This window comes from Geospiza fortis, unplaced genomic scaffold, assembly GCF_000277835.1.
Source record: "Geospiza fortis unplaced genomic scaffold, GeoFor_1.0 scaffold201, whole genome shotgun sequence".
In the NCBI taxonomy this organism is placed as follows: Eukaryota; Metazoa; Chordata; class Aves; order Passeriformes; family Thraupidae; genus Geospiza; species Geospiza fortis.
In genome coordinates, this window is record NW_005054440.1 from 523,798 (window position 1) to 547,047 (window position 23,250).

Here is a 23,250-nt window from a genome sequence, read left to right on the forward strand (position 1 = left end):
CCCCCCGAGTTGTACAGGTGTAAGATTTGGGCTTTATAATACTGGTATCATTCTGTCCTTTCCCGTCCTTTTTGCAGTTCTGGCAAAAACCTGGGGAGTGGGGGGTGGGAAAGAAAGTAAGGACACACAGCATAGACAGAAGGAGGAAACTCTCAAAGGGTTAAGTGTGTTTCAGGAACTTCCCCTCTGTCTTAAGAAGTCCTGCACATCCATGTTAACCATAGTGATTGCCAAATAAACTGCTCTGAGTGAAAGAAAATAAATGTCATCCTGTATTAGTGGACACTGTCTCTTCTTGCAGGAATGTTGTTCTAGTTGACACTCTTTCTTGAAAAGTCAAAGAATGGATAATGATAAATAGGAAAAAGCAATTTACATTATTTTTACCAACTCTTGCAGTTGTTCTGTTAAATAACCTAAAATATTTTTTTGTAGTGAATATTTTTAAAATACAGTTCATAATCCGAATGTGCTTTCTAAGAAAGTGACCACTGCTGCATCACATCTTCAAAGTGGACTTTGAAAATGCCTATAGTTCAGTCTGGATTTAAGTTCATCCCATACATCTGGCTTGATAATTTAATAGTCTTCATGTTGACCGTGTTGCAATTGAGTAAAATAATATTAGAAAATTAATTTTCTTTTCTTTTTTTTTAATAGAGGAGGCATTCCATGCAGCAGTTATTATGCAGCAAATATGTGGGATCTTTGTAAAAATTGTTTTACCCTTGAATATGATTAGCAGTTGCTTAGAAGCTTGAGGAAGTAACCTAAATCTGGAGATGAAATTTTGGTAGTCACCTTGCAATCCGTCTGAAAGAAAAGCAATGGTATTTGTCTAAGATAGCAATAGATATTTTGTTATTATTATTGCCTCCTTCTCCTTTTTCTCATTTTCCAGATATGTTTCAAGAAATTACAATGCTTTGCTAGTTTGTGCATTCAGTATATTAATGCTTTCTGCAATAAAGCATTTTAAAATATTTTAAATGTTTTTATGCATAATAGAGAATCTATACTATAATTTAATTTTTGGAATCTCCTTGTTCAAAGAAAATGAGGAAGTAGTAGGCCCTTTAGAAAAGGGCCTTACCCACTTGCCTAAGTTCACAGCTTACTTGTTTTAGAAGTCAATTCAGAGAGTTGCCAAATTTCAAAGCAATGGTTTGAATGTTAGTCGTGCAGCTTGCTACACTGGTTTGCTTAGTGAAGTCATAAAATTTGGTGTTATCTGCTCCAGGGTATCTTGGAGACTTTGTGCTTTGACACACACATAGATTCTAGCACGTAGATTGCTATAAATGTTTAATATATAAACAAGATATAGGTACTTTTATATGTATGTTTGCAGGTCTGGGTTTAGGGAAGCGCCTTTTTGATTGTGGAGAAGACAGAGTTGACAAAAGTCAGTTTATGGTATCAGTAACTGAGGAGGTTCCTTATATCAAGTGTGATATACTACTCAAAGTATTGTTATCAGTGGTGGTTTTGTAAACAAATACAAAATTCATCCCTTAGTAAGACTGGAAACTTTAGTAGAACTATTGAATATCAGATATAGTCAGTGTGAAGCTTTCCCCAAATCCAAATGCTTTCTATAGTGCTTGTACTCATTTAAGGCATGCAAATAAATATATAAGTATGTATATATAATGGCCATTTAGAAGAGTAATAGAAAAATAGTTTTCTTTTATTGACCTTTCCTCCAGTGACTGTTCTCTGATACAGGCAAAAGCTTGACAGATTCACCCACCATGTGCATTTTTGCCCGTTTCAATCCTATTTAAAATCTCTCACTCCATCTTGAGAAGTCCCTAGCCTTCGAACCGACCATAATGATAATTCTTACCTGTTAGATTTCTAGCTAAAAGCATAAAAGGCTTGTGTGTGTTTGTTTATTTTGTAGTTTTTTTAATTGCTGATTAAAGTGCTTGATTTATGCCTGGGAAGATATTAACTCTTGCAGTGCTATTTTCTTGTTTTCCTCCATGCAACCCCTGCCCTCCACCTGCAGCTTCCTCATCATCTTCAGTGCTACATTGGTAAAATGAAGAGCTCCTAAAAATAATCTTAATCTCTAATGCAGCTGTGCTTCTTTTTTGCCCTGCGTATAAATTAACCCGTGAGCTGCATTGTAAGGGATCTCTCACACTTCTTTTCTCTGCTAGATCCACACAGGTTTACAACATCAGATAATTTGGCCATGCCAGCCCAGCTGTCTGCCACTGGATGAGAAACTCCTCCCAGAGCTGCTTCAAGATGCGGGATATGTTACTCACATGGTGGGGAAGTGGCATTTGGGGATGTACAGAAAAGAATGCCTTCCGACCCGCAGAGGATTTGACACTTACTTTGGTAATGGTTTGATTTAGTATGGGCAATAAATTCAGTGTTGAAAAGGATGAGAAACTGCCCCATTCTTGTAACAGCAGCAGATTTACTGCTGATTTATAAGTAAAGCCATATCTAGGTATGCATATTTCCAAAGTACCGCTGCTTAAAAAATGATAATGCCTTAAATGTGTGCTCAAGCTTTACAACTTACTGAAGAAAGTATCAGCATTACTGTGTGTCTCCAAGTAAAGTGTTTCTCTCTTTCCATTTTCCCTCACTCCTCCCTCCTTCCCAGAGTTAACTTTTTACTTTGAATTCTCTGTCTCCTACCTACAGCAGCACAGGGGAATAGGGAAGGGAGGCTTACAGCCAGTTTGTGTAGCTTTGGTTTTCCAGAGCTAGTGGTGAGATGGTGTGAAAGCCCTCTATAAAGTAGTATCCAAAAACTCATAAGTTAGGAAGTGAAGCTCTCAGACTAAACAGTAGATTGTCTGAGTGCATTACTCGCAAAGCAACTTATAGTTATGCATTGTTTACTGTTCCAAGTGTGGTTTGGGCTCCTGTCCCAGTATCAATTCCACATTTATTAGTTTTGCACAAGTGTCACAGATGGTATATGACTTGGGCTGTCTGATGTCTCATTCTGCATCTCATTCTGCACACCACTGAGCTCAAAGAGGTCCATCTCCACTTGGTTGTTTTTGAGACACTTTCCTTGAGTGATGAATTTCAAAATAGTGAATTTCTATGCAGAAGCCTGTGTTGCTCTTGTCTAACCTGCAACTTAAATGAAGAGTGTGACAGTGCTATGTGTGTGCCTTTAATAAATTATGTTCATCCAAACATGAGGTGGGAAAAACTGTCCCCTTACTTCTTTTCACTCTTCAGGGAGCTTAGGGCCATGGTTTCACAACTGAATTAAGCTAATATTTGTGGATTGGAGTATAATGGCTCTCATTGCTTAAGCATTTGTGCTTTCTCTGATCCCTTCTCAGGAGCTTGGGATCTTCTTGGTGGCATGGCTGTAGATAGGCTGATGTTCCTTGTGAAATCTCATCCTGGGACTGAGCAGGCTTTTAATGCAGGAGCCTGAGGACAGGCTGACTCTGGGTATGGTTTTTGGGTGCCCAATCTGACATTATTTTTCCGAGGATGTAGTGGTTTAATATCCTGCAATGTTCATGTGATTCCAGTAGGCATCCATTATGATTAGGGATGATTGATTCTGTGGCACACTTGATCCAGTCTCACCCAGTGGGCATTCAAAATGGAAAAAATGCAGCATGTGCCTCTGAGTACATTGGTGTAAGCAATCTGCCTATAAATTCACTTCACCTTTTGAAAAACGAACTGTTTTATTCTCCTAAAAATATCATAGACGTTTATATTTTATTTAAGATAACTTTATTTTTTCTGTACATTTGTTTTTGCAGAAATTACTAGCTGCAGCTGCTGAAAAAAGAAGTTCAAGTAAATTTCTTCTGTCTGGGATTTTTGTCCCAAGTTCTTTTTTTTCCAGAACATAGGACTGTATTTTTTTCAGACTCATCCATTTTTTCACGATATTGGGGGAGAAATCTAAAATCTAATTTCAAATGTAATTTTTGAGATTCAAGTGATTTTGAAAAGTTTTATTTGTGCCTGCTAAAACACAGGGGTGCTCCATGCCTGACAGGCTAGCCCTAGGTAGGAGCAAATCCGTACATGCAGGATTTTTACTTAATTTGTTTTGGATATCTCTAAATAATAGTGTCTTGTCTTGACCAGCTGGTGTCAGCAGTGGATCAGAAATTGCATTACAACAGACACAGATGATTCATTCTTGGGTGTTTTTGAATAAATGGATTTAAAAATTCCAAACTTTCCAATAGAGGTGGAAGCCTTATATCAAAATACAAACACAGAAATCATACCACCAAGAATCAGACTAGTTCACGGCTAGATCAGTGCCTTGGCTCAGTGCATTAGTTCAGTGCTTATGGACATCCAAGTACAAATAAGAGGTCATTGAACTGCTTTCAAAATGTTTGATTTCTTTTGAAATTAATGCTGGTGTTAGCAATGAAAAGCCTATGAGGTATTAAATGTGGAGCTACTTGGACATGTCAGGGGTCTCACAGTAGGTGGTCCAGGGTTGAATTAGTGTTTTAGCTCAAAACCACTGATGTTTTGACATTTGTGTTTGACTTCTTTTCTCCTCCTGATGTATGTGTTTATGTGACCCAATGTTGGTCTGCTCATTTGACATCTTTTCCTGTTGTAGGCTACCTCCTGGGCAGTGAGGATTATTATACTCATGACCACTGTGTCCTCATCAAAGCAAAGAATGTGACGCGCTGTGCTCTGGACTTTCGAGATGGAGAAGAAGTTGCAACTGGATTTAAAAATGTGTACTCCACAAATTTATTCACAGAAAGAGCTATAGATCTTATAGCCAGTCACAAAACTGCGAAGGTACAGATAACTTCAGCATTAAAGAATGTTTCTAAAAACATTGATGAAATATTAATGGAGAGAGCTGTGTTTGAGCTGCAGTTCTGGGTTATTCAATAGGTGCATAGAGTTAAATGTGAGAAGCAGCAGTGGTAAAACTCACCTGCTACCAAAATCGGCTTTGTCTGCATGGTCCTGGCCTGCTACCCTTCTCCATTTCTTCTATTTTAATACAATTAATACATTTTTAGAAATGGTTGAGCAAATAGTTTGCGCTTCTAAACAGGGAAGGGCAGCTTAAGGTGGTAAGTTTAATAGAAAGAAATTGTTAACAATTATGTTATGAAGAAAAGATAGACCTGATGTTTTTCCACAGCTTTCCAAAAGTAATTTTTCAAAGTTTCTTTCTTAGTTTATGTGCAGGGAATGGAAGATGTAGAAGTTGTAGAAGAAATCAAAAGGCACTACCTGCACTGTTGATAAAAGAGGTCTGCTTTTGCTGCAGTAACTTGTGCACTTAGTACTTTACATTCAACTAATTTCCATTCTATCCCTTCCACCCCAGCCCCTCTTTCTCTATCTCGCCTTTCAGTCTGTGCATGAACCTCTCGAGGTCCCTGAAGAATACTTGAAACCATATTCTTCCATAAAAGATGTGAAGAGGCGCCATTATGCAGGAATGGTGACTCTTATGGATGAAGCAGTAGGAAATCTTACTGATGCTCTGAAAACATACGGTCTTTGGGACAACACAGTTTTTGTTTTCTCTACTGGTAAGTTCCTTCAAGTATTCTTTCAGTAATAACTTTGCTAACAAGCTGATTACAGAGAGTTCTGGCCCCTCTGTCTTTCCTCTGGCTATCTTCTAATGACATCAGAGTGATGAAAGTTGAGCAGGAGTTTATGTGAAACAGCGATTTCTCTCCCTTCACTTAGGGCTTTCTCAAGCTTGACAAGAACAACTCTGAAGTAGTGTCTATGCACATGGGGGTTGCTCCTGGTGGTGTAAAAATACCTTTATAAAATCTGAGGAGTGCAGTGGAGTTAGAAGCATTCTACTTGACACTGCAGTTACTGAGGATCTATCAGAATTAAATCCTTACTGAGAGCTGTCTACAAATTTATTTCTTCTGAAGTAGTCTGTCCTGTCTGTGAAATGCCACGTGTTTCATGAAGTACAAACAGCCAGACAACAAACAGTTTGAAGCCAAAACTGATTTTTCCCCTCACTTTAACGCGACGTGTAGTTTTTGTCATTTTGGAAGTATTTCACTGGCATCTTAGTCCCATGAAACAAAGGTCTGTTAATAAAACAGCTGAAAATATGATGGGCAGTCTAGTCAGTCAAATTGCAATCTAAGTTTTTGTGTGTACAGGCACGGTTTCTAGATTATTAGAGTAATGTAAATAATTGCAAAGCAGTCTCCTTTGTTTCCAAATTAAGAATGAAACAGAACTTTTTTGGAATACAGCTGCTTGGCTGGGTGTCAGGAACATATTTACTCTTGTTTGGTTGGAAATGGGAAGTAGCCTTTCAATGCATACAGTTGTTCTTTTGTCCACACTTTACATATTAGGGCTGTCAAAATGGCAAATTAATTTTCTGTGAACACTTCAAATACAACAAAAACAACTGAAATGAACAGACAAGCAAAACAACAACAACAACAACAAAAAAAAAACAACCAAAGTTTGATGAAAATGCACTTACGTGTTTTGAGTTTAGAAGCTGCTTTGTATAGAACTCAAGGTCTTGGAGTTTAATTTTGAGTCCAAACCTGTTTGCCTCATGATGTTATATTTGTGTCCAGGTTTTGCTCTAGCAGGATTTGATAACTCATCTATGCCCATTAATGTTTGCGATGTTTTTATATTTAGAACTGAAAGTGAGCAAAGACATATGGAAAACTATACCAGTATTTATTCCATATGGAAAAAATCCAGTCTTTGCTGAGGCTGGGACTTGGAAGAGTTATTTCAGCAATGTTTATTCAGTACATTGTGGAATAAAACTAAATACATCTGAGCTAGAATTACAAGGTATGAGTGAATTAAAAAGACAAATTTGGTATTTTCATTTATGAAGCATTTATTTTTCTGAATTGTGACAGTGTACCCTGTTTTTTAACAGGGATTATTTTGCAATCAGTTGCAGGTATATTTCAGCAAGAGTCAAACAATCAGGAGAATCAAGTGCCTACCCTATCTAATGGGACTTATTTTGAGTTAATTGACAGTTTAAACTTCCAGGAGTTAAATTTTATATGGTCAAAATGCATGGAAATTGGACTTAAATCAGGCAGGACAGAGGCCAGTGATTTGGGTCTTTTCAGTGTTCTCTCTTTACTTCAGGCAGTTATTCTTTACAGTCATAAAACATTGCACACAATAAGGACCCAGTTTCAAAAACCAAGTGTTATAACCATAAAACATTTTTAAAAGACCAGAAAAAGGAAAAATCTTGTCAAATTATTTCATTTGTCTATATTTTGTTTAGTGCTTTTGCAGGTGGTGTGTTTCAGAGCAGACATTAGAATATGGTTGAAAAGAAACATGCAAGGGTCTGCAGCTGAGCATCTCTTGCAGAGAGCTGTACTGTGTCAGATCTCCCTGCACAGCTTCCAGGTCCTTTGGAATGGGAGTCCTGCTGTGCACTGGTAGCTATAATATGAGCCTATGATTATAGTATGATGTACCTTCAGGTCTTGAGGACATGTCTGCTTGGAGAAGTGCCTCTTCCTGCCCCAAGTGCTGTTCGGGCATTGAGAGACCTTTTTTAGCTTAGTGGGACATAGCGGGGGACACACACTTTTCTTTATGATCAAGAACTCTCTCCAAGAAAGTTCTTCCCATTTTGTGGGATTAAGAATCAATTTAAGGAATTCAATGAAGACTGCAAGGGAGGATCTAGGAAATGACAAAGTTTATCCATAAGTTTAATGAGCAGTGTTAAAGACACAGAATCATCATACTTGGTCAGAGGAATTTGGGGTGCTGGTGGCTGAGAGGCTGCACATGAGCCAGCCATGGGCACTCCCAGCCCAGAGAGCCACACGTGTCCTGGGCTGCATCCAGAGCAGTGTGGGCAGCAGGGCCAGGGAGGGGATTCTGCCCCTCTGCTCTGCTCTGCTGAGACCCCACCTGCAGTGCTGCATCAGCTCTGGGCTCCCAGCACAGGAAGGACAGGGACCTGCTGGAGGGAGTCCAGAGGAGGCCACAGAAATTATCAGAGAGCTGGAACACCTTCGCTATTAAGACAGAGAGTTGGGGTTCTCCAGGAGAAGAGAAGGCTCTGAAGACACCTTACTGCAGGCTTTAAGTACTTAAAGTAGACTTATAAAAAATTTGAGGACAGAGTTTTTAAGAAGATCTGTTGTGATAGGACAAAGGGTGATGGTTTTAAACTGAAGTAGAACAGATTCTGACTAGATATAAGGAAGACATTTTTCATAATGAGGTTGGTGAAACACTGCAGCAGGTTGCGTAGAGAGGTTGTGGATGTCCCATCCCTGGAAACATTCAAGGTCAGGTTGGATGGGGCACTAAATAAGCTGATCTAGTCGAAGAAGTCTGCTCATTGTAGGGCGGTTTGGCTACATGACTTTTAAAGGTCCTTTCAAACCCAGACCATTCTAAGAGAAAAGCACTCTATTTTGCTAGCTGTGTGGTTTGATAAAGGTGTTGTTGAAAGTCTCTAGAGGAAAAAGAAGGCCCTACTTTTATGGTACATTTTACCAGATTCATTAGTATTTCCTTTTTAGTTGCGAACAAAATTCACACTTCCATGTTTGTATCTCTCCATGCTTTAAAAGTCAAAGAATAATTTACAGGTGGTCATTTTGTATTTTGTATTATAGCAAGTAGCATTGCAACAAACATAGTCTTCTGACTACTTCTCTGTGTGGTGTTGACCTCAAACTGTAGATTTCTTTTTACTGGGTACATATTTTAAAAAAACCCCATAAAATATGGTGTAATATTTGATCTTGTGGTAGGTTTTTTTTTCATTATTATACTCTTTTATGTTTCTTCCTATTTGTTATGGCTCAAGAGGAATTGCCCTGAAAACATGCCAGTTGACAAAAGGAAATACTGCACATTTTGAAAGAGTCTTGTGAACTGTGTAGAAGAACTTTAGTTCCTCTTTAAAGTGGCCTGATGAAGATACCAGGATAAAAATGTAGCTTCATTATGTTTAGTCATTAGCAGAGTCTGACTCCATCAGTATGTCCTGTAAATCAACCTGCTTTTTGAAGTGTCTTTTTTAACAGAAAGACAAGCTATTTCTACAAGTAAATAAGAAAAAGTTGAGCAGGTTCAATGGCATGTGGTGGTATATTTGTGGATCAAGTAGTAGCTTGAAAAGTCTTGACTGGTTTGATATGAAGTAGAATTTGCTTTTAAGGAGCATTTTTTACACTGCAGATACAAGTAACTCTGTGCTAACGAGATCATTTATGAAAATAAAATAATTACTTGTTTAAACAAAATAGATGAAAAATGAATGTAGCAGGGTTGGGTACACATGGCCTTTTGTTCACTTGAAATCAAAGAGAATGAGATGGGTGTATTTTTCCTTTTAGCAATCACAGGAGACTGTAACTACCAATGTCCCTGAAGAGAGCCTCCATTTAAAATAAAGGTCATAAAAAGCATTAAAATGGTACAAATTCGGCTCAGAACTATTAACATGGGCTTTGAGTCCAAATTTTGCATCAAATACAGAACTGTGATTTGAGGTAAGAAGTAGGGATTTGCTGTGAATACAATTCATTATGGTTTTTGCAAGGTATTACAAGAAATTTTGGTGTGAACATGCCAACATTAAAGCAAAGGAATATGACCCATAATTTCAGTTCTGTATTAAAGCTACTATCCTTTGCTTTATTAAACTTTCAGCTCTTTGTTATGCTGAAACATTCCTTCCTTGCAGTATTTCTTGCCGTTTTTGAATGTGGATTAGCACTGTAATGCCCGGTAGTTGCCATAAGAGGGCTTTGAAAAGCAAAACACGTGGAGCCTTTCAAGCCTTGGTTTACATTACTAAGAGGAAACCACATAAATCCTTTCCATAATGGGGCATGTGACAGTGATGACTGTTTTCACTCCAAAAGATGGTCTTTTTATCATTGTAGAATTATGATTAATAAGAGCACCGATTCTTTTGGACATACTTACTGGTGTTTATACAGTCTCTATCATAACCCTAGGGTTTTTTTCCCCACAAAATTTCATATTACCCTTTTTTTTTCCTTTCTTTTTTTTTCCCCCTTTCATTCCAGCCCACATATTGTGGCTTTTGGCTAATGAAATACAGGGATTTTCTTTTTCCAATGCCTTCTTTAAGACATGAATCTGACTTTCACTTATTCCTTAAGGGACTTTTTTTATCTTCTTGATATCTCTGTTCAAAAATGAACTCCTGCTCCTTCACTTTTGCTTATGAGGGGCTTCAGAGAGCCTTCTAATTACAGATTGGCCAAGTCAACTGACTAGAGCAGTTACTCTGTGTCTGTGATGTCTGAGGTACTAATTTGAAGGTTGTGCTCACAGGTTTTTTCATTGCAGACCTGAAGATTTGTTTTAATTGTTCTTTCAGAGGTATCTGAGAGGTATGGTGTGTTTTCAGTGAGGAATATGCCTAGGCATTTATTGCCTAAGCATCTGCTGCTTCCTTAGTGGAAAAAAGCACAGGTGCCTTACCTGCAAGCACCTTCAATCACACTAGTTATTTGAGTTAATCTATTTCCTTTTTTGTTTGTTTGTTTTGTTTCTTGTTTATTTAGTCTTATTTTTATACAGGAAAAGATTCTGCCAGTTTCCTGTATTTGCATCAGTTAGAATTGTTACATGTCAGTGTCAGTGAAAGGTGCACGTGATTGATGTTTTGTACTCTAGTGTTGGCTTCTATTTTTGTTTTCAGGCTTTTTCCATTTTAAAGTATGAGTGATAATTTAGAAATTAAAAAACACATTCTCTGTCATATGATGAAGATAATAATAATGAGACTATATTTTTGACAATATGTTATCAAATGTGGAAATATTATGGTGGGAATGGATTTAAAATCAATACTGAAAGATGTTGATAGACAATATATTGACTCCCTCCTCCCCTCCCCTTTTAAAATCCTATGAACACCCAGAATGTTTTGTAGGAAATGTTTGTTTATCTTCCGGTCCATCTAGTATTAATCCCTCCCTACCCTCCCAGATTTTTCCGTGCAAAACCTAACACTCCAAAGCCAAGTTCCTGAACAAAGAGGAGCCTCATATCAGAGATATTAGCTTCTTTTTTGTCTTCATGGTTAAAAAATCCATCATAAGTTGAGTCTTGAATTTTTCTTTCTGTTTTTAGCAGATGCTAGTGCTTGAAGTGAAGTTCTTTTGTAAATGAAACTTGGAAGTGAATTTTGCCCAGAATTTTGCAAACAGGCCAGTTTTGCATAAAGCTTTGACTTAAGCATGTTAATAGCTATGCTAGTAATTTCCTCAGAATGAGATGAATGCTGAAAACAGCTCATATGGTGTATTAACAATAATGTTTAATAATTTCCCACAGCTCCCAAAGGGTTGCCTTAAATGATTACTATTAAACTAAACGATGCTAGTTTTGTTCTCCATAATAGTGTTTGCGAAGTCTTTAGTCTTTTTGTCAGAATTTTCTACACCCAAAAAATGGTCACTTCTCCTGTCAGTGGGACAAATCCACAGTTTTCCTGACAGTGTCTTGTCTGACTTGCTCACTGCAGACGTATGAGCAGTTTGTCAGGTTATTCCTGTTGGTTTTGGGTTAAAATTTCCTTCTGTGTTTCTGTCATGTCTAGTAATGGTGCATGCTGGTGTAGACCTTGACACAGCAGGGTCTGTAGCTACTGAGACCTGTTTAGTTACTGAGACTGCTCACAATGAAAGCACTTGACTGAAGCTGACTGTGCTAGGATTGCTGCTATCATGAAAACTGTACTACGAAGCAAAAAAAAAAAAAAAAATTCTATGGGATGGAAAAGATTGTCCTTTTGTAGGGCTAAATCTGTAAGTAGTGGAAGCTTGTGTACATCAATTTCTTTTCCCATGAGATCAATTTTTTCCCCTCAGTTTGGAAAAGTCAGGACAATAAGGAGGCAGTTTTGGTGAGTTGCAAAAACCTATAGAGGTTGATTTACACGAGCACAGCTCGATAAAAGTTACTCTGTAAATGCTCAGTTAAGTTGTTCAGTAAATGGTGCTCTGATGCAGGAAAGGTATTATATTCCCTTGATGGAAAATAAAACCCCTATGGTTGTATTTAAAGTACAATAAGAATTACATTAACAGAATTTTATATTAGAAGGTGTAGTTTTTTATTGTCCCTCTTATTGAACAGCTTTCAGTAGTGCTTCCATCACACATACACAAATAAATCTGTATCAAGCACTGAAAATACAATAATGTGTCAGCGCTCTGAAGAAAAAGTGGCATTTCTGCCATTGAAAATTGAATGTTCAACGTTATTCTTCCCACTGTGAGTAAACAACAGCACAGTGAAGTACACAACTGATGTTTCTTCATCATCTGGTCTTACAAAATGATTTTGGTTCATTTTGTTGGAAATGCGTGTTTCATATGAGTCATCAGAGGGAGTGCAATTGTTCTTCATTCATATTTGCAGCATGACTGGAAAACACAGCTACACATGAATCTTTCAAATGCAATGTGGGGAACAAGGGAAGAACATGAGTTCAAATTAAGGGCAAAGTTATTCTCCAATTCGTGCTGCAAGTCTCCTGTCCACAGTGTAGATCTCTGTTGTGTATTCTGTACTCTTTTTTTTTAATATGAAACCTCAGTGGGAGTTCTGCACTTGGAACAGAGTAAGCATTATTTATGCTGTGAAGATCAGAGGGGAGAAATTTTCCCCAAATGTGATCCTTTACCAGTATTATTGACAGGGCTGTCTGTTTAACTCAGAACCATGAGCTTAAATCACTCAGACATAGGGCTCTGAAGTCCTGTTCTGTGACCTAGACTTTCAGCAAGAATGTTGGAGGTCAAAAGTGAGATGCATATACAGAGCTGTACATTGATGCTCTGTCTAATGTTTGCTCATATTGTGTCTGGCACTAGTAAGTGCTATGTAATTCCCTTTCACATACGCAAAATTCACACAAAAAGCTAAAAAAAGCCCAAGTAAACCAAGCACTAGCTGCCTGCTTGTTTTGTTGGTACTGGCAGCTGATTGTGGTTTTCATTCAAAATTGTATATGCCTATTAAGCATTACCTGTTAATTGTGTACTACTATTAAGCATTACCTATTAAATACTAAGTAGGCTTGTCTCCTGCTTTTATACATTACTTCATTTTTAAATAACATAATACACATTAAATGATATGCAGTGGTGTCATGTCTGCTAAATACCTGTGAGGGTTTAAATTGTTGAATCGCTCTTGCTTGTGGTTGCCATTCTTTGCTCTTTACTAATGTGACCTATTAGTGCCTCTAATTTCAATAGTGTTTAAAACAAAATCATACAAAGTCCAGATTTACATTATGGAATAGAGATGTCAACACTTAATGTAAATGAAACTATGTGGGTTTGGCTCTTCTGTAGTCTCCCCATAAGAAATAGGCAACAGGAGGAAAGGTATAGAAATAGGGGTTTTGTCTTTCTATTTTTTTCACTTGTCTGAGGTTGTTTGCATGTTACACCTTTTGTTTCTTTTTAGTTGCAAACTTCAGAAATCTGATTTGTAGAAATATTGAAGGTAGTGTGAATCATTTAATTGATATGCTCCGTTTTCAACAATAACAAGACTCTAACATTAAAATGGCTTTTTAAACTCTGTAGGTTACATATGAAATAATTTCTTAGTTAAATTTTAATATACTTTCCAGTTCTGTTTCAGTTGGATGGGCCATCACACTGACCTCCATGTGGTTCTGATTAAGAACAGGATTGCTCCTAAAGCCCCAGCCTTTCAAGGGAGCATGAGATACATAAAATGTAGGAAATAATTGCTGCTCTGGATGCAGCCCAGGACATGTGTGGCTCTCTGGGCTGGGAGTGCCCATGGCTGGCTCATGTGCAGCCTCTCAGCCACCAGCACCCCAAGCCCTTCTGGGCAGGGCTGCTGGGATCTGTTCATCCCCAGCCTGTGCTGGTACCAGGGCTGCTCTGACCCAGGTGCAGCACCTTGCACTTGGTCTCGTTGAACCTTGTGAGATTCCTGTGGGCTGTCTCCCAGAGCTTGTTCAGGTCCTTCTGGATGAGATCCTGTCCCTCAGGCATATCAGCTGAGTGTTGTCTGCAAATTTGCCAAGGGTGCACTTGGTCTCACTGTGTCATTGGTGAAGATATTAGTCAGAGCTGGTCTCCATACAGACCCTGAGGGACACCACTGGTCACTGATCTACGTCCAGACATTGAGGGATTGACTGGTTCTCTGAATGTGACCATGCAGTGAATTCATTGTGCTGTGAGCGGCCCACCCATCAAATCCATCCCTCCAGTCTGGAGAGAAGGATGATTTGAGGGACTGTGTCAAAGGCTTTACAGAAGTCCAGATAGAGAACATCTGTAACCTTTCCCTTGTCTACATGCAGTCACTTTGTTTTAGAAGGTCATTGGGCTGATCAGATGGGACTTGCCCTTCCTGCAGCCATGTGGGCTGTCCCATGGAGGCGTGTCCTCCATGTGCCTTAGCACAGAGTCCAGCAGGATCTGTTCCATCATCCTTCCGGGCACAGAGGTGAGGCTGACAGGTCAGTAGTTCCCATGATCATCCCTTGTACTCTTCTTAAAGATGGGTACCATGTTTCACTTTTCCAGTCACCTGGGACTTGCCCTGACTGCCATGACTTTTTAAATATCATGGAGAGAAAAGAGACTGTCAGAAGAAGAAGACAGGCAAAAAGTTGTTGAATACCTCAGCCTTTTCCTCATTATTTCTTACCAGTTGGTCAGTCACCTCCATTGTGGGAGAACTCCATTCCCCTAAACTTTCTATCCTGGCTGTAAAGCCCTTGTTACTTTTTGTGTCCCTCACCAAGGGATGCTCACCTCCAGCCATACCTTGATACATGCCTTGGACTACATCCCTATACTCTTCCCAGAATACCTGTTTGGACTTCCACATTGTGAAATGCACTACCTGTGCATTTTCTTCTTGCCCCTTAGTTTTACCTGTAGATTGACTCTGCCATTGCATTCTTCTCCTGATTTCTTATGCCTGGGGTTCAGGAGCTTTTGCCCTCTATGTCCTTAAAGATCTGTCAGCTCTGTTCTGCTCCCTTGTCCACAAGGGCATTTTCTCAGGGAGGGGGTCCTATTGACTAGCTTCTTGAAGAGCTGGAAGTTTGCTTCCCTAAAATTCAGGATCCTGTCTTCACTCTTTACGTGGCTCATATCTCTTAGGACTGAGAACTCTACCAATACATTATATTATAGAAGGCCATTCAAAATTATCAAGATGTAATTTCTTGGTTTTTTACAATTTTTTATTTCAGTATTTTTTCAATTTTTTAATAGTACTAAAGCAAAGTTTGATTTTTTATATACATAAATTTTTAGGTTTTCTTTGTAACTGATAAATACTCTCTGAAACAACCCAGAACCATCTGACACAAAGCTTTAGTATTTATTTAGAAATATTGCTTCTCCTAGGGACTTACTTTCTCAATCAGTGACAGCCCTATAGAAACACAAGGAAAATCAATCATTGATTCACTTGGGAAAGAAGAATGCAATGGTCTGGGTTAAGAATTTGGAAGAAATTGCAGGTGTCGTAAGACGGCCTTAGTCAAATGAGTAGTATCTGAAAAAGGTTATTTGAATCCCTGCTGAGATGTTTTGGATCTGTTTTCCTTCCCTGCTTTTTCTTTTTTTTCATATGTGTCCATATAAACTATGGGTTGGTTAGTACATCTGTTTCGTATATTTATGAATATTCCAGAACTAAAGTATGCTGCTAGGCTAAACTCTACAGAAGAATGTAAGAACTTCCAAATAAAAGCTCTGCGCAACTGTTCTTTCTTTAACTTACCATTATTTCATGTTATTCTTATACATAGAATATAATGGATCAATATTGGTGGGCAATATTAATTTAGTGTCCTTTAAAAGAGTAAGATTTTCACTCTTTGCCTTAATTTATGGGAGAGTAAAACCAGCAGAATTCATTTAGATGGTCAGAATATACATGTGCTGAATGCAAAGGAAGCCATACGTTTTACAGATTGTTGAGTCAGAAATACCAGAAGAAATACTGAAATCCATGAGCATGTTAGTTATTAGGCAGTGGATGCTAAGATTTGGCACAGGTAAGTGTATCAGATTATGTAAATATCTGATGTGAAAATGGCTTGGAGAGCTCTTACTGCAGTGTTCACTGTAGGTTTTTTCCTCTCTTCATCCTAACACTGAAACTAATAAGCTGATTTCCTCCCCTTTTGGAAGTTTCCTTCTTTGTTTTATTCAGTTCCTTACAGTTTGGTCTTAATCATTCCTCTGCTTTCTTTAAACCTCTTTATGCCCTTTTGAAATCTCTGTTTCTAGACATGCCTTCTATGACTAGAGTATCTGTCTCTTACAATACAGCATGTATCTTTACATTTCTCTTTAAGCAGGAAGAAACACCCCCTCTTTTATCTGCACTTTGAGCGCTGCTGCCGTGTGGAATGCTGCCTGTGCTTGCTCTTACATTTGACCTCCAATTGTGTTTTCTCAAGTTAAAATACAGCCAGAGCTTTGTGTACATTGAAGTGAGCTGACCCTGAATTCTGCATTAAGATTCCAGAGCAGCTTGAACTGGTTGGGAAGAATCAGAAGTCTGCAGTGGTAATTTCACTTGTATTTTAGAGTAAATGGCTTGAACCTACAAAACATAAAACCAAATAATGCAGCAAGTGTAGTGCAGGTTTTTCATTACTGACTTCTTGTATTGTAGATGATCTCCATGTTTAGGCTATGCAAAAGATAGCTAGTGATCACTGCAGAGGACTGGATGTATTGAAGCATTGTACTGCTTCTGATGACTTGGAAGAGTATACTTTATCAAATTAACAATGAGATAGCATATGCTGACATCTGGTATACAGGACCTATTGAGAGTTTTAGTAGTTGTATCTCTAAGTCTGCTTTAAGTCTACTTTCTATTTGCATGGAAGTGTTGTAACACATTTTACAATCAAATAAGCATTTGTAACAAGTGGATATAAAGAAAGACATCCTCTGCATCTTTTCTTGGTTAAGTCCAAATTTTTTCAACACTATTCTTCTGTTACTCATGGGGGTTAAAAAACAAAAGGTGCATTCCATTACTTTTCTCTGTAATGTTGTACCTAATTGCAGTTCTGACTGCAGAGAATATTAATTGATATCTGCCTTCTTGAATGTATCACACATGCTGCTGCCATCAAGGTGTGTTCCAGTGATTTCACAGGATTGAAAAAGCAAAGCCTTTGTTTAAAAAAATTTAATAGTTAAATTTTATATTGACTAGGAGAGAGAAACTATTGCTGACCATCTGTTACAGTTCATTAGAAAGTCAAAGGTACCAGAAAGAATACAAGGACAAAAAATCCCAACAACAACAACAAACAAACAAAAACCCAACAACAACAGAAAACAAAACAAAGCAAAACAACCCCCAAAAAATTAAAAGGAAAAGTGCGTGCCTCAGGTGGCAGATAGTGTAGACAGTGATGCTGATGTATGGGGCTAAGGTTGAGGTTAGGGGCTTTTTCTGCCCACAGGTGCCTCCTTTCACAGGCAGTTGCCCCTGAAGTCTCTCAGCTGCTCAGGGCCTGCATGTGGCTTCCTGTGATTATCTCTAAGTGACCTTGGGTAGCTTGAATTTTAAATAGCTACAGTGGTTTCAATGTATTAATCTAGATAATTTTGACATAACTGTGTGAAGAGTAAGCATACTTACAATCATATCAGCCTTTTTTAGAGATTGTTTACCCTTTGTGTGATCTGAGAGGTTTTAATTACCTCTTTTCTTTAAATTAGTTCAGTCAGAGCCTTCCTGCAGCCTAAGGCAAATGAGGAGACAGGCTTTGGGAAAACATGGACCTGAAGACCTTACCTAATTTAATGGGTCACGTATTCTGTAATCTCGAGAGAAATCTGAAGTAGGATTTAGTAAAACTCTCTTGCTAAAGTGGGAGTAGGGGGAATATATGACTTCTAGACTCAGTAATATATGAGTCAGGTAGTGGTTACTCATGAGGGCAGAAGTCCTTTTCAAGGAAGCTAAGACTGCAGCTGTAAATGTGGAGATTAGGGGAGCTCACCACTTGAGATCATCACCTCTTGCCACCCCTCATTTGCAGTGACCTACCCTAAGACTTAATACTTCTTAATGCAGGTTGGACTAAGCAGGCTGAGGAAGGATCATGTGGGTGGTTTGATCAGTGATATAAATGAGATTATAAATTCTGACTGCTGGTGGCATCAGGGATGTCAAGCAATAGTGGAGAAATCAATTTGGCAAGCATAGGTTGAATCACAAAGCACATGTTCTTTATAGCTTTAATATCACTACATTAATAAATTTGCAGAGAAAAGAAGGCAAGATGTCTTCTGAAAATGATAGGATTTGCTTATTTCTGAAGTATGGGTGTACTGTGAATCATTTGACCATCCAGGCCTAAAGCTCTTTGTATAATGAAATACTGTCTTTGAGCAGAGGAATCTGTTAGTGCATTTTGGATTTTTCTGCTTCTTTCCCACTTTTGGGAATGGAAATAGAAAAAAAATACCCTGTAAAGGATAGAGTTTCCAGGGTAAATGTTTCTGGGGAATGATCATTAGGCACAAAACCTTTAAAGCTATAATGCCCACAAAGAGCAAAATATGCAATTTGACTATTCTGTTGAAGTCCACAGTAGTTTCTGTTATGCATATGAACAACTCCCCTTAAAAATGCCTGAGAGTTATAGTGTATATTTGAGGACTGAATGTGGTCTGTACAGCTAGATGTTGCCAAGAGGAGAGATTTCACAACTTCAGAATTCAGGAAATACGATCTAAAGTGGCAGAAAGTTCAAGGATGATGATATTGGAGAAAGGTTGGATCTTGCCAAGAGGAAATTGCTGGTGACCTTACTGAACTAGCATGGTGCAGGCAGATTGCAGAGATTCAAACATGGGAGTAATTAAAGAGGGCATGTTTTGGCATGTAGCTGGGGAAAAATGAACAAAGTTTGAATAAAATAATCATTAATAAGTTAAAAATTTTGAATTTAAGTGTTCCTTCTTGTCACTCACTTGAATGTAGCATTGATGTGACAGAATGAAAGAGAGGAGAGTATAAGGCACAACTATAAATGCCTTTTTTTTCTGGTTTTTGGAGAACATAGGCTCAGTTTTGTCCAGCTTAACATCCTTTTTTTAGATTCAGCAGTATCTTATTCAGCCATTGTTACTTGTAACCAAGCAAAGTTGTTAAAGAAAGGAATAACAAGCAAAACGTATTCTGAATCACTCATTCAGCAAATAGCTTGCTTGCCATTTCCCTGCCTGGAAAACATAATCCATTGCTGAAGAACAGATATATGGAAACTGGTTAAAAACCCTGCCTCGGTCATTAGAGGGAACAGATATTATTTATGTAAACTTCCATTACTCTCCATTACTTATGTTTCTCTATCACCATATTAACTTATAAAATAACCCCTTTCCTCCCCTGCAAACTTGGTTGCATTTAACAAAAGCTGAGGTGGCTGTTGGGACAGCCTTAGACAATGCTGGACGTGCCTATACGAGATGAGGAAATGGTTGCATTTCCACATTGTTCAATAAAATTACCTATTTCTTTTCATGATCAAAATCTCTCAGAGAATGCCGCAGCCTACAGCAAGCAAAACAGTTACAACTTATCACAAAACGATTAGCCTTTCTCATCCCCTCTGTAAGACTAGTGTTATAAAGAATGTTATTTTCTTCACTCTTTGGAGTAAAGAGTTTCAGTTTTTGTGGTTTATGTGCTCGGTGTGAGAATTAGTATATGGACGCATACTTCTTCCTAAGTTGCCTGCTGCACTTTTTAAAAATGTCCCCTGTGGTAAGTAATAACTAAAGACTTTTGTTTCATTTTTATATTATTTTGCCAGCAGGTATGTGTTTCTTTCTGGTAATGAACTCAGTCAATATATTCTGGGTATAGCTAGGGCCCCGAGAGATTAAGAACTCAAACAAAAGTGATGTAAAAAACAGATGTAAATCTGTCCAATGGCCGGAATCAAGTCATCCTTTGCACAGTGTAAAACCAATGCGTGTGTCTAAACTTAAGAAGAAAAAGAGACATCTAGCTTATAGAGGGTGAAATATTAAAGTGGTAGACACAGAGGAGGGATTGGGTTACTACTGGATGGCCAAGGATCAGCTGTAATACTCCTTATATGAAGGAGTGGCCCTGCCACACCTGCTTTTAGAAATGGATTTCTAAATTCCTTGCACCAAGGTTTCTGCGGTTCCTGGGCTGATTGGAGGGTTTCTTCATGGGGCAGTTTTCCTGTCTGCAGGTGATGGTGTTGGAAGGTGCCCATCTGCACCACCTTCCTGTGTATGTACAGGCTGGGCTGGACTGTGTGCAGCCCTGTTTTTTCTCCCCAGTCTTTCTCTCAAAACCTTTCCCAGCTGTATCCTGATGTGCTAAACAGCTTAAATTAACTCCAGATTGCTCTGTTTATTGTGTGCCAGAGGAGTGACAGAAAGCAATCAGAGCAGCTTCCTCTCAAATAAGCTCCAAGAAAAAGGGGGTACAGGATATTAGGATGGAAAATAAGGGTTCTGGGAAGAACCCTGGGGCTTTAATGCCTGTATATTAGATTAAGTCTCTGCTGTTTGCATTTTAATTCTACGTTTTGGCAGCTTCCTATCCCTGGAAGTGGGTTTTTGGGTTGTTTTTCTTTTTTGTTTTTCTTTTTTCTTTTTAAAAGAAAACAAAAAGCTTGTATGGTCAAAGTAGTAATTTCTTCTCTCTCCCTCAAATGACACTCGAGAAAAGTGAAATAATGCTCCCCTAAGGTTATCAGTCTCCTTGTGGGCCATGTGCACCTCACATCCTCTGCTTCATGTAAAGTCAGTGATCTCTTTTCTTGTATATGGCTCTGATCAGCAATAAATATGAAACTAGTTTTCCATCAGCTCCTGTCTTCACAGTTGGGATAGCATCTTCTTTTCTTACCTTACAACTTGCAGCCTAAAGTACAAATGTAGCAGGTCTGAGGTCAGATCTTTCCATACCTCTGAAGGTGTGGTTTTGGCTGGTTGCTGCTTATAAAGAGTATCTGTAAGCACAGTAAAAGCATCCCTACTTCCTGCTTTTTTTCTTCCAAAAGCTGCTATAAATATGACTTCTAATTAGATCCATAATATTATTTTGATAATAGCACTAGACTTGTTCTAAGAGAGTCATGCTGCTTCCAGAAGTAGAGGAAGAAACCCAAATGTATGCAGAAAATACTTCTGAATGCTTTTACTGAATAAAAACACCTAGGTGCTGCCAGCTGTTGGACATTCTCCGCCCTTAGAAAATTTAATGTGTAAAATTCAGTGCTTCCCAGCATACTTTTGGTCATATGTCAGCCTTATCCTGTCCTCCTCTTATTACTGTCTGTTTACCATATGGACATGTCTCTTCTGTTTGGTAGGGAGGGTTGGGGGATGCACTTGGAAGCTGAACATCCTTCTGAGTTACAACACTTATTTTTTTTAAATGCAATGAGGGAGCATATAGGAGAGATTCTGTTCCATTTAGCAAAGAGAAACTACCTTAGTTTCCTTCTTATCTTCACAAAACCATTAATATATTAATCAGAAGCAAGAAACTGGAACGGGAGTAATTATTGACCACTTTTCACCTTCAAACTTTTTATGCACATATTTCATGTTAGGTTACATACAGTTGATGGCTTTAGGATGGTAGCAGCCTTTAGTTTCAGGAGTAGCAGAAGCTTAAAAGGTTTTTTTCTCCTAATTTTGAAGATACTTGAATTTGATAACATATTGAAGTACCCTGCATTATAAAATAAATTGAAGTTGTTTTTTTTCTTCTGGTCTGTACTCACTTCAAAAATATTGTGTGGCTTTAGACAGGACTTTCAAACAGAGCTTGGCACAGTTTGCATATCAGACAGATGTGTGCTAGATCAGCTTACTGCGGGGGCCCTTGAGGAGAAATCAAAGAGCATGGGAGTTTTCTATTGCAGCTTTAGAGAAATTAATCAATTCAAAAAAAGACTAGAAGCTAAAGTACAGGTGGAAAACAGAAAAAAAAGCTGGGGCATACCAATATTGGATTTGAGAAGTACTGTAGATACGTACATAAGGATTATTTGGCAAGTGTTTTGTAATTATTTTCAGGAAAAAGGAGGCCTGGGTGTTGGTAGCCAGGAACCAGAAATGTTATACTAGATCTTTAAAGACTCTAATTGTTGATTAAAGGTATCATGAGTACAGGACAAAAAAATACTGAATTGATTCACAATACCTAATTGTATTTATGTAATTCTAGATATTTAAAGATTTTTCTTTCTTTGCCCTTGCAGATTTATTCTTTCAAATTATATATTTGGGCTGTGTTCTGAATAGGATAGTAAAGTATTTTCACAGTCAGAGATTTTCTTGGCACACAGCGCTTCATTGCACCTGATTTCTCTCACCTTTAATTTTTTTTTCCTTTTTTGACTGATTCCTGATCAGTTAAATCCTAAATGTTGATTGGTTATTTCTTGCTTAGTGGGTGTAGGAGTTATATACATACAGATGTATTAAAATTTTGGATAGCTATTTAAAAAAATGAATATAAGTATCCAAGAAGTATTTACATTTGCTAACCTCAGTAACATAAAACATTTAACATGTTTAATTTTGTGTGTGTCTGTGTAATATCAAGCATTTTTGGTCTTCTCTAACTTACTGCTAAAATTTATTTATGCAGAATTTGTTGTGCACTGAGGTATACAGAGAAAAACAGTTTGGAAATACTTACCATATTGGATTGTTGGCTGGAAAATAATTTTTTTCCTTAAGATTGTTATTGTTCTGGTAGGAATTAAATAATTACTTTTGTATTTTCTAAAATTATTGTCATAAAGATTTTCCGTATTACTCCTTGTCCTACAAATGCCGAAAACTGTGTTTAAATTTACCTTGAGAATGAAGATCATTAGGACATATACTTAAAATCAAGTTCTGATAGTGTAATCAAGGTTGTATAATATGTATCACACAGTTAAACATACTTATGTCATCTCAGCAGAATGGAAGGTGCAAAATAAGTTGAAGTTAAAGACAGTTTATGTAAATGATGAGTATGTTTGTGAAGTATTCCTACTGTCTGACTCAAGTAGTCAGCAAGAGTGATTTTTTTTTCCCTTGTAAGGGGACTTATGGGTAGCTCTTTATTATTTAAACTAAGAAAATGCACAATGAAGAGAAGTGCCTGAGTAAAAACTGCTTAATAACAGCCCCAAATACAGTCCTGGATGAATCT

At 37.9% G+C, this 23,250-nt stretch overlaps 1 protein-coding gene across 1 annotated transcript in view; it reads left to right on the forward strand.

The window, feature by feature from the left end:
* Positions 1 to 2,167: 2,167 nt before the first annotated feature.
* The window catches only part of ARSB (arylsulfatase B), a 63,840-nt gene continuing 42,757 nt past the window's right edge, over positions 2,168 to 23,250 (forward strand). Inside the window, exons 1-3 of the mRNA XM_031062182.1 lie at positions 2,168 to 2,355; positions 4,598 to 4,788; positions 5,333 to 5,540. Of these exons, the coding sequence (XP_030918042.1) occupies positions 2,280 to 2,355; positions 4,598 to 4,788; positions 5,333 to 5,540 (475 nt within the window). The 5' untranslated portion in view covers positions 2,168 to 2,279. The remainder of the gene's footprint in view (positions 2,356 to 4,597; positions 4,789 to 5,332; positions 5,541 to 23,250) is intronic.